At 40.5% G+C, this 15,935-nt stretch overlaps 1 protein-coding gene across 4 annotated transcripts in view; it reads right to left on the bottom strand.

Annotated features, from left to right (window-relative positions):
• Positions 1-10,974, bottom strand: part of ccdc180 (coiled-coil domain containing 180) — a 39,594-nt gene extending 28,620 nt beyond the window's left edge. For all 4 annotated transcript variants that reach the window (XM_039802452.1, XM_039802454.1, XM_039802453.1 and 1 more), the window contains exons 1-9: positions 10,323-10,974; positions 9,555-9,652; positions 9,041-9,129; positions 8,711-8,820; positions 4,492-4,620; positions 4,265-4,375; positions 2,156-2,251; positions 1,527-1,690; positions 714-824 (exon numbers count right to left, since the gene is read on the bottom strand). In XM_039802452.1, the coding sequence (XP_039658386.1) occupies positions 714-824; positions 1,527-1,690; positions 2,156-2,251; positions 4,265-4,375; positions 4,492-4,620; positions 8,711-8,820; positions 9,041-9,129; positions 9,555-9,652; positions 10,323-10,388 (974 nt within the window). In that variant the 5' untranslated portion in view covers positions 10,389-10,974. The remainder of the gene's footprint in view (positions 1-713; positions 825-1,526; positions 1,691-2,155; positions 2,252-4,264; positions 4,376-4,491; positions 4,621-8,710; positions 8,821-9,040; positions 9,130-9,554; positions 9,653-10,322) is intronic.
• Positions 10,975-15,935: the final 4,961 nt, after the last annotated feature.

Below are 15,935 nucleotides of genomic sequence, written 5' to 3'. Positions count from 1 at the left end.
AACAACGTGTTAAAAAAACTGTTATAACGTTAACGTTACTAAATGTCTTATTTGAAGTAAAAATCAATCAACTAAAACGATGTTTGCTGTTCATAAATGATGTTAAGAGCTAGCTAGCAATCACCAATAACTGATATCTCAGCCGGTCTGTTAACAGTTGCTAGGCAACGTAACTAGCTAGCTACCTAGTTCACCAACGTTTCTGTATTTATAATTAAAAAAAGAAGCGAAAAAATACTCTATCTACTCCTACTGACGTGTGGAAAGTGATGGCAGCCTCCTGGGTCTCTGTGGTCCTTCTGGTAAAGCAGTTAGGTGCTGCACAGCTGATAACCATATTGCTGCCATAGGGGACCATTGTAAACAGTACCCTAGTAAGATGGCGGACTGTTATGCCATAAATTATGACGTCATGTCATATCTATTGTTCTATATCTATGGTGTAGAGTCTGTTTGGGTCTGGTTCTACGGAGCGTGTGGAGTCTGTTTGGGTCTGGTTCTACGGAGCGTGTGGAGTCTGTTTGGGTCTGGTTCTACGGAGCGTGTAGAGTCTGTTTGGGTCTGGTTCTGGTATGTGTAACCCGGTACCTAAAGGAGTTCTCTAGCTCTGTTAACCGGGAGGAGAACTCTGATTTCAGGTGTTTTTAAACTGTATGTGGACGCCCTGAGTGTGTCAGAGACCAAGAGGACCAATCAGAAGACTCCGCTGTTACCAAATCTTATAGATGATGTCATCACGCCGTTCTGTCAGAGCTCGTTTCCTCTCCTGAAGCAGCTGCTGACCCGAGACCGGCTGCTGCTCCTCATCGCTGCTGCACACACTCCTGCAACACAATACAGCTGCTGAAAACTGCTGACTCATGCTACACAAATACAGCTGTTACAGCTGCTGAAAACTGCTGACTCATGCTACACAAATACAGCTGTTACAGCTGCTGAAAACTGCTGACTCATGCAACACAAATACAGCTGTTACAGCTGTTGAAAACTGCTGACTCATGCAACACTATACAGCTGTTACAGCTGTTGAAAACTGCTGACTCATGCAACACAAATACAACTGTTACAGCTGCTGAAAACTGCTGACTCATGCAACACAAATACAGCTGTTACAGCTGCTGAAAACTGCTGACTCATGCAACACAAATACAGCTGTTACAGCTGCTGAAAACTGCAGTACAACGAGTATTTATACTGTTACTGCTGTTTAAAGGCTAAAAACCTGGACCCGGAAACAGTCTATAACCTGGACCCCCACCCACCTGAAGCAGTCTATAACCTGGACCCCCACCCACCTGAAGCGGTCTATAACCTGGACCCCCACCCACCTGAAGCGGTCTATAACCTGGACCCCCACCCACCTGAAGCAGTCTATAACCTGGACCATCACCCACCTGAAGCGGTCTATAACCTGGACCATCACCCACCTGAAGCGGTCTATGACCTGGACCCCCACCCACCTGAACCGGTCTATAACCTGGACCATCACCCACCTGAAGCGGTCTATAACCTGGACCCCCACCCACCTGAAGCGGTCTATAACCTGGCGGACGCGGCTCCTCCTCCAGCGGCCCAGGCAGTCCTCCCAGTGCAGACGGAGGAGAGACTCCTGCTGCAGGTTCTCCTCCTGGAGGAGCAGCAGCAGACGAGCCACGCTGCGACGGTTCGCCAGCAGAGACTGGTTCAACATCTGAGACACAGACACAGAACATCTGAGACACAGAACATCTGAGACAGAGAACATCTGAGACACAGAACATCTGAGACACAGAACATCTGAGACAGAGAACATCTGAGACACAGAACATCTGAGACAGAGAACATCTGAGACACAGACACAGAACATCTGAGACACAGAACATCTGAGACACAGAACATCTGAGACACAGAACATCTGAGACAGAGAACATCTGAGACACAGAACAGCTGATCATTTTTATGTTTTTCAATAAAAAAAAATGCAATTCTCAACAAGACAAAACTTGCTAAAGAAATCAGCCTTATAGTGGTAGAGAAAACCCTGCATCAGGTAACGCTGTGTGTCTCAGAGGCTTTAAGCTGAGTTACCGAGGCCTCTCTGTGGATCAGTAATGAAGTGAGAGCTGAGTTACCGAGGCCTCTCTGTGGATCAGTAATGAAGTGAGAGCTGAGTTACCGAGGCCTCTCTGTGGATCAGTCTGCAGACGTCCGGAGGAGGCAGGAAGCTGATCTTCTCCAGCAGCTGGAAGTACTTCCTGAGCACAGCTCGGATCTACGAGACAAACACAGCGTCACACCAACATGTACGAGTACGCACACGCACATGCGCACAAACACACACGTAGTGTTGACCTATATATGTTCTATTAATTTATTTGAAGTCCTGTGTGTGATCACAGGCCAGCTGACAGTCTTGCCTGGGCCCGGGACGAGATAAGCTTAGATGGGCCCCCCGCGCCCAGATCTCTCCTTTTTCCTTGCTCTTCCTCTCCCCTGCTCTTCCTCTCCTGTTCCTCTCCTCTCCTGTTCATCTCCTGTACCTCTCCTCTGCTCTTCCTCTCCTGGTCCTCTCCTCTCCTCTTCCTCTCCTGCTCCTCTCCTATGCTCTTCCTCTCCTCTGATCTTCCTCTAATCTGATCTTCCTCTCCTCACATCTCTCACTGAAATTAATGTGATCAGTCTCTGATCCATCCTGCTCAGACTCTCCGACAGTGCAGCGGGCCCCTCCCGCATCTCTCTCTCTCTCTCTCTCTCTGTATCTCTCTCTCTCTCTCTCTGTATCTTCTCTCTCTCTCTCTCTCTCTCTCTCTCTCTCTCTCTCTCTCTGTATCTCTCTCTCTCTCTCTCTCTCTGTATTTTTTTTTTCTCTCTCTCTCTCTCTCTCTCTCTCTCTCTCTCTCTCTCGAGGCAGCGGGCCCCTCCCGCATCACTCTCTCTGTCACCTGACAGCAGCTGGATCTCTCTCCTCTCTGTCTCATCCTCTCTGACGGAGCTACCAAACTCAACTCTTTCTGTAAAAGAGAACGTGTTGTCTCAGGCTTTTATACGAGCTAATGGACGTTAACATGAGAGCTGGCCTGTTAGCTTACGTTACATGGCTCGTAAACGTTGGCTGCGCTGTTTTTACCTCGCTCTACGTTGACAGTTCCAGCTTCACCGCCACCACCTTTTTTAAAAATATTTGTTTAGAAAATCTCTAAGGCCTCTATTTTCTTCTTTTCTTTTCCTTCCTTTTCTGAGCACCCGGGACTTGAGCGGACCATTTTGAGCATACTGAACTTCAAAATCTACTGAAAACAACATCAACTTTTGATAAGTGGCCAAACCATTTTTGTGTTGGGGGTGGGGGGGTTCTTGACCACTATTTCAAGGACAATTAGGAAGAAAACAAATAAAAAGCAACAAAAAAATGTAACTCAAATATTACATATTTTTTTACACAAATAGGCCTATTTAAAAAAATGTTTTTCAATTATTCCATAATTTAATGAGGGCCCAGTTCTGGGCCCCCAGTTCTGGGCCCCCCCCCTACTGTGGGCCCGGGACAACAGACCCGTTTGTCCCCCCCTATCGGCGGGCGTGTGTGATCAGATTGAAGTGACAGGTGAGGATCATGAAGCTGCTCTTTGGAAGGGAACCCAAAGTTAGAAAAGGACGGCTCTCTTATTGCAAAAAGTTAAGAAGTCTTTATTTTCTTTTCTTTTTGGAGCTGAGTTTTTATCTTTTATTCTCACAAACAAAACTAGAATTCCCTCCAGGGGGTCTGGAGGTTAAATAGGTCAAACTTTAAGGGCCCTATTCTATCTAAGCGCACGGTGTGAAGCGCGGTGTGTTTAGAATCCACTTTTGCTAGTTTGAGGGTGGAAAAAAGGCTCCGTGCCGTACTTAGTGTCTTCATTAATCAGAGGTGTGTTTAGGGTGTAACATGCAATCAACCAATCAGAGATCATCTCCCATTCCCTTTAAAAGCCAGGCGCGTTTGGACCTTGGAGCATTGCTGTTATGATGGAGGATTTACACCCTAATATTTTTATTTGTAATCTTCCGCATGTGTGTGTGCTGCTGTGCGTCCCTGTGTGTGTGTGTGTGTGTGTGTGTGTGTGTGTGTGCTGCTGTGCGTCCCTGTGTGTGTGTGTGTGTGTGTGTGTGTGTGTGTGTGTGTGTGTGTGTGTCCCTGTGTGTGTAACAAGCATAGTGTGCGCGCGCTGTGCACGAGCCTAGGAGCATTTTACTAATCTGTATTTGTGTTTCATCTCTTTCCTCCACATGTTAAACTCAGTCTGACCTCGTTGGTCCGTTGAGTCTCAGATTCAGTCAGTTTGTGGTTCAGCTCAACGATCCGGATCTTCTTCAGCTTCACCTGCTCCTCTACCTCGTCCCAGAGAACACACACATCCTGAACACACACACACACACACACACACACAGAGAAACACACACACACACACACCCCCAGTTGGTAAGTGAGCCATCCATCGTTGCAGCTGCAGCACCAACCAAACTGTGGGTTACCTGCAGAGTGACGTGTTGCAGCTGTTCCAGCTGTTCCATTCTGTCCTTCAGGGTGTTCAACCTGAGGTCCACGTCCTGCAGAGAGGACAGCAGCTCCTGGCTGACGGTCCTCACCCGAGTCTCACACGCCTGGAAACACAGCGTGGAGATGAGTTCAGGTAACAAGTACCAGAGTATATCCCTGTGTGTGTTCTACCTCAGCTCTATATTATATATTATATATTATATTGTGTATGTGTTCTACCTCAGGTGTATATTAAATATTATATATTATAGTGTGTATGTGTTCTACCTCAGGTGTATATTATATATTATATATTATATTGTGTATGTGTTCTACCTCAGGTGTATATTATATATTATAGTGTGTATGTGTTCTACCTCAGGTGTATATTAAATATTATATATTATATTGTGTATGTGTTCTACCTCAGGTGTATATTAAATATTATATATTATAGTGTGTATGTGTTCTACCTCAGGTGTATATTATATATTATATATTATATTGTGTATGTGTTCTACCTCAGGTGTATATTATATATTATAGTGTGTATGTGTTCTACCTCAGGTGTATATTATATATTATAGTGTGTATGTGTTCTACCTCAGGTGTATATTATATATTATATTGTGTATGTGTTCTACCTCAGGTGTATATTAAATATTATATATTATAGTGTGTATGTGTTCTACCTCAGGTGTATATTAAATATTATATATTATAGTGTGTATGTGTTCTACCTCAGGTGTATATTATATATTATATATTATATTGTGTATGTGTTCTACCTCAGGTGTATATTATATATTATATTGTGTATGTGTTCTACCTCAGGTGTATATTATATATTATATTGTGTATGTGTTCTACCTCAGGTGTATATTAAATATTATATATTATATTGTGTATGTGTTCTACCTCAGGTGTATATTAAATATTATATATTATATTGTGTATGTGTTCTACCTCAGGTGTATATTAAATATTATATATTATAGTGTGTATGTGTTCTACCTCAGGTGTATATTATATATTATATATTATATTGTGTATGTGTTCTACCTCAGGTGTATATTATATATTATATTGTGTATGTGTTCTACCTCAGGTGTATATTAAATATTATATTGTGTATGTGTTCTACCTCAGGTGTATATTATTATATATTATATTGTGTGTGTGTGCACTGATCACCAAGTCCTCCTAAGTGTAACTTACTGTGGCAATAAGATTAATTTACAATTTATAAATGAATAGAGATGTACCGCTGCACGGTGAACGGGTTCAAACTGGATGTAAAAGTGTAGATTAAAAAATAAATGTTGATACAGTTTATAAAGGGGTGATAGAATGCAAAACTGATTTTACCTTGTCATAGCTGAATAACAACAGTTTGGAGGGTAAACAGGACATACATAGAAGCTCAAAATCCCAAACACTCCTCATTTGGCTACCTTCAAAATTTACCTCCCAGCCCACTAACTGATCTGAGGTCAGTTGGTCTTCTAAATCTCGTTCGCGCAAATCTCCAAAATTGTATACTTTGTTCATCTGCTGTTGCATTACTAAATTCCAGGCATGAAAACGGGTCAGGGGTGAAAAAGGTGAGAAGGATATTACCCCTCTAGGGGGGTCCGGGGGCAAAATTTTAAATATTCCATATTTTAAAGCATCAATCTGATGCATTTTGAGAAGCATTTTTTGCCAACCAACAGTGTAATATTTCAATATGCACTCATTAAAGTTAATTTGACCGGCAAAACAGTTAAAGTGCTTCTGACATTACACAATAATACAAGTCATAATTTTTAAAGACTAAAAAGTTTGGGATCAATTTTTACTTCTTCCAACCATATGTTAAATTAAGAGTCAATGTGGATTTACATATTGCAGTAATATCATGATCCTACAATGAATCATTGTCATCAATCAAAAAATCTTTATTTACATTCATTAAAAACGTTGCATTGTTTATCTTTTCATATAGCTAGACGTCTAGACTCTGGGACAAGGCCGTTGTGTTTAAATACCTGCCATGCTGAGTCCAAACAGACAGCTTTATCAAGGCAGTTTGGGCTTCAGATAGCTTTTACACAGTGGCCATCGTTAATGATAAATCATGTTCCGCTATGAACGTGCACACACGTATTGTTGGATCACGGTCGGTCAGTAAAGGAACAGTCGCAGACGTAGCTGTCGTTGCCGGTAACGTACTCGTATGACAGAGAGCACGGACCGAAGCTTTGTGACTAGCATCTAATAACTAGCATCTAATGACTAACATCTAATGACTAACATCTAATGACTAGCATCTAATGACTAGCATCTAATGGCTAGCATCTAATGACTAACATCTAATGACTAACATCTAATGACTAGCATCTAATGACTAGCATCTAATGACTAACATCTAATGACTAGCATCTAATGACTAGCATCTAATGACTAACATCTAATGACTAGCATCTAATGACTAACATCTAATGACTAGCATCTAAAGGACTAGCATCTAATGACTAACATCTAATGACTAGCATCTAATGACTAACATCTAATGACTAACATCTAATGACTAGCATCTAATGACTAGCATCTAATGACTAGCATCTAATGATTAGCATCTAATGACTAACATCTAATGATTAGCATCTAATGACTAACATCTAATGACTAGCATCTAATGACTAACATCTAATGACTAGCATCTAATGACTAGCATCTAATGACTAACATCTAATGACTAGCATCTAATGACTAGCATCTAATGACTAACATCTAATGACTAGCATCTAATGACTAGCATCTAATGACTAACATCTAATGACTAACATCTAATGACTAGCATCTAATGACTAGCATCTAATGACTAACATCTAATGACTAACATCTAATGACTAGCATCTAATGACTAACATCTAATGACTAGCATCTAATGACTAGCATCTAATGACTAACATCTAATGACTAGCATCTAATGACTAACATCTAATGACTAGCATCTAATGACTAACATCTAATGACTAACATCTAATGACTAACATCTAATGACTAACATCTAATGACTAACATCTAATGACTAGCATCTAATGACTAGCATCTAATGACTAACATCTAATGACTAACATCTAATGACTAGCATCTAATGACTAGCATCTAATGACTAACATCTAATGACTAGCATCTAATGACTAACATCTAATGACTAACATCTAATGACTAGCATCTAATGACTAACATCTAATGACTAGCATCTAATGACTAGCATCTAATGACTAGCATCTAATGACTAGCATCTAATGACTAACATCTAATGACTAGCATCTAATGACTAACATCTAATGACTAGCATCTAATGACTAACATCTAATGACTAACATCTAATGACTAACATCTAATGACTAGCATCTAATGACTAACATCTAATGACTAACATCTAATGACTAACATCTAATGACTAGCATCTAATGACTAACATCTAATGACTATTGAGTATGATTGTTGAGTATTATAATAAATATTTTGTAAGTGACACTACTTGGTAAATCAATCTTTTCTCAGGCCTAATGACTAACATCTAATGACTAGCATCTAATGACTAGCAGCCCTGTCTTACCTCTGCTGCCGTCCAGTATCTTCCTTCAACATGCGCTGCAGAAGCCCCCCTCCCTCAGTTTGAGACACCAAGTGTTAAACAGCTTCCCTTGTCCTCTTGTCCTCTATTCATGCCCAGCGCCATTTATTTGAACTCCTTTCTCAACTAACGCTGCCTGTATCTACATGCTCCAAGTTTGATAAACTTTGCCTCCATTTTTTTTTAGCCGCGTTACCACGGAGACCACACCATGGACCACACCGGCACCACACTCTCACATTTCGGCAAAGACCCGCCCTACTTTGCATCTGATTGGCTAAAACTCGTTTCATTGGTAGGTGGAAGTTCGATGATTGGTTAAATCCAGCGCATCAAAACAAATCCCATGTGGACTTTTTAGTCATACGCCAGAAATCAGGCACCAGGCCCGAACGTAACTCCCAAACATTTTCTCATTGAATCTACACGATTCACGTAGGACACAGAGAAAAGGAGTAGATATCGGACAATGGAGAGGGACATGTGGATAGAGGGGAACGTGTGTGTGTGTGTGTGTGTGTCTGTGTGTGTGTGTGTCTGTGTGTGTGTGTGTGTGTGTGTGTGTGTACTAAGCTGTAATCTACCTGAGTGAAGAGGGTGAGATCTTTCTCCAGCTGTTTCAGAGCTTCTTCGTGTTGTTGGCTTTTTCTCTCCGTCAGACGCTCGACGATGTCAGAGCTCAGACATTCTACCACTGAGAGACAGACAGGTAGAGAGAGAGAGACAGGTAGAGAGACAGACAGACAGACAAAGAGACAGACAGACAGGTAGATAGACAGACAGACAAACAGACAGAGAGAGAGAGAGACAGAGAGAGAGAGACAGACAGAGAGAGACAGAGAGACGTTTGTCATGGATCAAACAAACTGTCAAACGTTGTATTATAAATATTTGATATAATATAAGATACGAACCCACAGAGTCAGGAAGTCTGCTGACATCAGCAATGCTATCAGCATCATCTTCATCATCTTCATCTTCATCATCTACCAGCTGTCCCAACCTGACAGACAGACAGGCAGACAGACAGACAGACAGGCAGACAGACAGGCAGGCAGACAGACAGACAGGCAGACAGGCAGACAGACAGACAGGCAGACAGATAGACAGACAGGCAGACATCAGAATCAGGAAAGGATGTATTGCCAGTAAGTAACTTAGAAGGTATTAGCCGTGGTTGTTGGTGAACACATTAACAAACAGAAACATGTCCACTATAGAACTAGTTAACATCTGGGGGGGTAGAATATAAAGAGGACAGGTATGTATGTAAGTCATGGACCTACATTATTACACTAAGTTACAGTGATGTCTGTCTGTCTGTCAGTCTCACTCTGTCTGTCTGTCTGTCCATCTGTCTGCCTGTCCATCTGTCTGTCTGTCTCTGTCTCTCTCTATGTCTGTCTGTCTGCCTGTCTGTCTGTCTACCTGCTGGAGGTGCTGCAGTGTGTGTTGCTGTCTGCAGCAGACAGACAGTCTGTCCTCGTGTCTTTCCGTCCAGCCAGCAGAGATCTGGACAGCTGAACCTACAAAACACACAAACACACAAAACACACAAACCATAAACACACAAACACACAAACACGCACTGATCACAAACAAAGTCTGAGTGTGTCATCATCACAGCAGCCAATCAGAGCGCGGTATTACCTCACTAACCTACTAACAACGTTGGTAATAACTCACTGACACAGCTACTAACCTACTAACTAGTGTTAGTAATAACTCACTAACCTACTAACCTACTAACAAGCGTTAGTAATAACTCACTAACCTACTAACCTACTAACTAGTGTTAGTAATAACTCACTAACCTACTAACCTACTAACAAGCGTTAGTAATAACTCACTGACCTACTAACCTACTAACTAGTGTTAGTAATAACTCACTAACCTACTAACCTACTAACAAGCGTTAGTAATAACTCACTGACCTAGCTACTAACCTACTAACTAGTGTTAGTAATAACCTACTAACCTACTAACCAGGCTGTTCTCATGTATATGACGTATGTATTCTTCCCCAGAAAGGGGCGTGGTGATGACGTATTACCGTAGGTACGTAGCTAACTATAACTGACGGTTAGCAAACGTTAACATTAAAACATGAACCGAGCTACTCTGACCCGGTTTATAACACACTTTATACAACAGTTATTTTAATCATTTATAAACAGACTTTGACCTCTGACCCACCTGAGCGTCAAACAGCTGCCGGTACACCTTCCCGCTCGGAACCGGGACCGCTCTGCTCTCACACATGCTAACGGTATTAGCCGCCCGGTAACGTTAGCTTTAGTGCGGATCTGTTAGCTAACGTTGGCCGGTGTTCCCCGGGCCGTTGGTGTGTTTCTCCGGGCCGTTGGTGTGTTTCTCCGGGCCGTTGGTGTGTTCCCGGGCCGTTGGTGTGTTTCTCCGGGCCGTTGGTGTGTTCCCTGGGCCGTTGGTGTGTTTCTCCGGGCCGTTGGTGTGTTTCTCCGGGCCGTTGGTGTGTTCCCGGGCCCTTGGCCGGTGTTCCCTGGGCCGTTGGTGTGTTCCCCGGGCCGTTGGTGTGTTCCCCGGGCCGTTGGTGTGTTCCCCGGGCCGTTGGTGTGTTCCCCGGGCCGATGGTGTGTTCCCTGGGCCGTTGGTGTGTTTCCCGGACCGTTGGTGTGTTTCCCGGGCCGTTGGTGTGTTTCCCGGGCCGTTGGTGTGTTCCCGGAGTGGAGGTGTTTCCGGGACCGTTAGTGAACTTCCCCGTTTTTACTCTCTGTGTAATAAAAGTCCGTTAAAGTTGCTCAAACTGTACCACCGGCCGCGGTCAGAGCCGCGGTTAGTCTCTCTCTGTGTCTGTGGGTAACTCCGTCACCATGGCAACATGGAACGCGGTGTGACGTTCACGGTCCGCGGAGAAAAAAAAACAATCTTACACCCCGAACATACAGAAAAGTCCCTCCAAACCTTAGACTGTTAATATTAATAATAATATTGTTAATATGTCTATGCTCCAAACCTTAGACTGTTAATATTAATAATAATATTGTTAACATGTCTATGCTCCAAACCTTAGACTGTTAATATTAATAATAATATTGTTAACATGTCTATGCTCCTAACCTTAGACTGTTAATATTAATAATAATATTGTTAACATGTCTATGCTCCAAACCTTAGACTGTTAATATTAATAATAATATTGTTAGCATGTCTATGCTCCTAACCTTAGACTGTTAATATTAATAATATTGTTAACATGTCTATGCTCCAAACCTTAGACTGTTAATATTAATAAGAATATTGTTAACATGTCTATGCTCCAAACCTTAGACTGATAATATTAATAATAATATTGTTAACATGTCTATGCTCCTAACCTTAGACTGTTAATATTAATAATAATATTGTTAACATGTCTATGCTCCTAACCTTAGACTGTTAATATTAATAATAATATTGTTAACATGTCTATGCTCCTAACCTTAGACTTTTAATATTAATAATAATATTGTTAACATGTCTATGCTCCAAACCTTAGACTGATAATATTAATAATAATATTGTTAACATGGCTATGCTCCAAACCTTAGACTGTTAATATTAATAATAATATTGTTAACATGGCTATGCTCCAAAGCTTACCTTACAGCAGAGAGGTTCTCTTTAATGTCTCCATGTGGCTTTAGCAGGTAAATAAAGGAAAGGGAAGAAGGGTCAGATTCAATGACTGCCATGGCCGATGTTTACTAGCAGTTTTAAACTGTCACAAGTAGGAATTAAAAGTCAGTATCTCTGTTATTAAGCAACGCATTCTCATTACCGGGTTATAATAAACATATTTGACCGGACATCTCATAATGCACACGTTTTCTTTTTTATTATCCTATTTATTTTGTATGTTTAGTTTCATAGCATGAGAGCTCTTCATGCAACAACTACCTTATTATCTGATGTTATTAGAGTCAAATACACCTTACAAAGCTATTGTGAACTAAATATGATTGTTGAGTATTATAATAAATATTTTGTAAGTGACACTACTTGGTAAATCAATCTTTTCTCAGGCCTAAAATCCACATTGATTTTCCATTATATGGCCGTGAAGTTGGCATTAAATGTCATCCTAGGTGGTATTAAAAAGGTCTTAAAAAGCCTTAAATGTACCTAGAAGAACCCCGGGGGTACCCTGAGAACGTATTTGAGCCTAATGATGAAGGTGACACAGTCTCTGAAGTCTTAATGAGCCTATCAACATTACTAACTGTTACGGGTGTGCATTATGTTAGTTGTGCAATATCTCATTCTGCATTGGGCGGAGAATGCAGCCATCAGGGTTGTTCATTAAAAACTACCTCTGAAAGGAGTTAATGTGCTTATATACATACCTGTCTAATGTATATGAGAGTATTACTATATAGGTACTTGTCTAATGTATATTAGAGTATTACTATATAAGGACCTGTCTTATGTATATGAGAGTATTAATATATAGGGGCCTGTCTAATGTATATGAGAGTATTACTATATAAGGACCTGTCTAATGTATATGATAGTATTACTATATAGGGACCTGTCTAATGTATATGATAGTATTACTATATAAGGACCTGTCTAATGTATATGTGAGCATTACTATATAGGGACCTGTCTAATGTATATGATAGTATTACTATATAGGGACCTGTCTAATGTATATGATAGTATTACTATATAAGGACCTGTCTAATGTATATGAGAGCATTACTATGTAGGGACCTGTCTAATGTATATGAGAGTATTACTATATAAGGACCTGTCTAATGTATATGAGAGCATTACTATGTAGGGACCTGTCTAATGTATATGAGAGTATTACTATGTAGGGACCTGTCTAATGTGGAGAGATGCTTATTTTCTGTATTTGTGTTGTCTTTGTAAAGCTGCGGAACGGACAGAGTCCAAAACAGATTTCCCTTCGTGGACAATAAAGTATATCTTATCTTATAACTGCCAAAATATCCCCAAAACTACAGGCCTCCTACTTCAACAGTTTACTACAATAAAAAAACACACCCCCCCCTTCCCAAAACCTTTTCACAAAAAACAAAAACACCACCCCCCCCACCCCACACCTTTTCTTTCAAAAAAAAAAAACCACCCCCCTTCCTTCTAAAACTTTTTACAAAAAAAAAAAAACACACCCCCCTTCTTACAACATTTCTTTAATACAAAAACACAACCCCACCCCCCCCTCCCTTTTTTTCTTTACAAAAACAAAACACCACCCCCCTCTTCATTCTTTTCTTTTTTATAATTTAAAACCCCCCCCCTTCCTCCCTTTTTTTTTTTTAATAACAAAAAAACCCACCCCCCTCCTTTCCTTTTTTTTTTAATAAAACAAAAACACACCCCTCCCTTTCTTTTTTTTTTTTATTTTTAAAAAAAAACCCCCCCTTTACAATAACAGAACTACAGACCTACTACTTCAACAGTTTACTACAATAACAGAACTACAGACCTACTACTTCAACAGTTTACTACAATAACAGAACTACAGGCCTCCTACTTCAACAGTTTACTACAATAACAGAACTACAGGCCTCCTACTTCAACAGTTTACTACAATAACAGCCAAATAACGGGACAGTTTTTCCAACCAGCTGAGTCATGTATTGTCTCTGTTGCTGTCTTAATGAGGAAGAATGGTTCTGCTGACACTGAGACATCGGGGAAGAAATGTCTGTCTGAAGCCATCCATGCATCTCGTCAGCGAACAGAAAACGTAAACTTTATTCTTCCATATTTACTATTGATCGTTTCTGATGTTAATTGGAGGATTTATCTTAAAACACTCGGCTTCTTCTTAGCTGAAGTCTGACAACACAGAAAAAACAGCCGATTCAAATAATAATGTTTGGATTTACGGATGATTTTATTAATTTTTTTGGTGTCACTTATAATTCCACACATTTAAAACATCAATAGAAACAAATTACAAGATGTAGATGCATTCACAAGAACACTTGTTTCAACTTACAAATAGAAACTATGAAATAAAGACCCTAAAAATAAGAAAAGAATAAAGACATGACTATAATTCTGGCATTATATCACTGAAAATACCAATGTTATGCAATGCTGTTGGACAACATTAATCAAAATGATTAACTACAGAAATGAGCAAAAATCCTGATAACTAATAAAAGCACAATTGTTACAAAATAAGAAAATTCATTCAATACAAAAATAAGCAAAATCCATTGTTACAAAATAAGTAAAAATCCTGTTACAAACAACAATTTGTAAATCCCATTTCTGACCAAAGATTCTCGAGGAGACAACTTGAAACTAGCGATGCTCCGCTCTGAAAGATACCAGTTAAACATGTCTAATAATAATAATAAGACCCAAACAGAATCTGCAGAATTTAGGAGCGTGTTTACTTGTTGTTGCTTTGAGCATCGGAGGTCTGCTGAGATACGACGAGAAACGAGATGAGAAATGACCCAAAGCCAAGTGGTGTGTTATCGCGAGGCTACGGTTGGGTTTAGGAAACGTCGGTTTAGGAAAAGAACAAACGTGGAGAGGAAACATCAAACGTGGGACCCGATACCCGGTCTCCTGGTGAAAGTCCTGTGTTTGAGCCGTCCTCCCTCCTAACCAACCTCCCTACGCAGATTTTCCCCCTTTCATACTACTCACTACGGCGTCAATTCACATGCAATCAAAGGTAATGTAAGTCAATGGAGGCCAAATGGCATTGATAAACACGCTAAAAAGCGAGTATGCGTCTTGATAACACGCAAATAATGGCATACAAATTGGCATGTCATTAATACGCCACTACATGACATCAGTCTGCATCTGCACACACTGCCATGACACAGACCTAACTCAAAATCAACAAAATATCTCTTTAATTTATTACTTAATCAAAAATCTAACTGCAACAGGGAGAAAGTTGTCTCAGTCATTTCCCCTCTGCATCTGATCACCTGTTCTCACACTGTGTAACTTACAAAGAATACAAATGTTACACAATGTTGCTTTAAGCACATAATTAATCAAAATGACTAATTACAGAAATAATCAAAATCCTGATAACAAACATCAGCACAATTGTTATAAAATCAGAAAATCATTTATTCAAAAGAAGAAGTAAAATCCATCATTACACAATAAGTAAATTCCTGAAATATAAAAACAAAATGTTGTAAAGTCCAGTTCAGACCAAAGATCGAGGACGAGAGGAGAGTAAACTTTAGTCTCCCTGAGAGTCTCCGGTCTGCAGCGTTCTGAAAGCTGCCAGTTTCCACCAATCAGACGAGACGGTGGATCATCTCCATAGAAACCACTCTCGGGACTTCTGCTCTAACTTCAGACTTTTCTGGCTTTTTGTAGCTGAAATTATTTGTAGCATCTTAAGATATGAATGAGGAGAGTGATAGTGAGATACTTGCTACAGCTGCATTTGTAGTAGAGATGAAACAGAGAAAACTATGTTTTATTTCTCTGATTCTCTGCTTTGTTCTAACGCTGCTCTTCTCTCTTCAGTCTCTCTCTAGCTCGCTCCACCACATACCGTGCTCACGGCGCTCGTTGAGCCTCCGTCTAAAACTCTGACATTTCACCAGCTGACAGCTTGTAACATATAAAATGGATTCTGGATGATTTTGTTTCTACAGTTTGTAGCTGACTCAACCAGTTGACTTCTCTATTGGCTGTTGAAACAGGAGATGTCTCTTACGTTATAAACCAGCCTCTGGAGACTCCACCAGCTGACTTCTCTATTGGCTGTTGAAACAGGAGATGTCTCTTACGTTATAAACCAGCCTCTGGAGACTCCCCAGCTGA

Source organism: Perca fluviatilis, chromosome 6 (assembly GCF_010015445.1).
Source record: "Perca fluviatilis chromosome 6, GENO_Pfluv_1.0, whole genome shotgun sequence".
In the NCBI taxonomy this organism is placed as follows: domain Eukaryota; kingdom Metazoa; phylum Chordata; class Actinopteri; order Perciformes; family Percidae; genus Perca; species Perca fluviatilis.
Note: the sequence above shows the minus strand (reverse complement) of the source record. Positions and strands in the feature narration are given on the sequence as shown.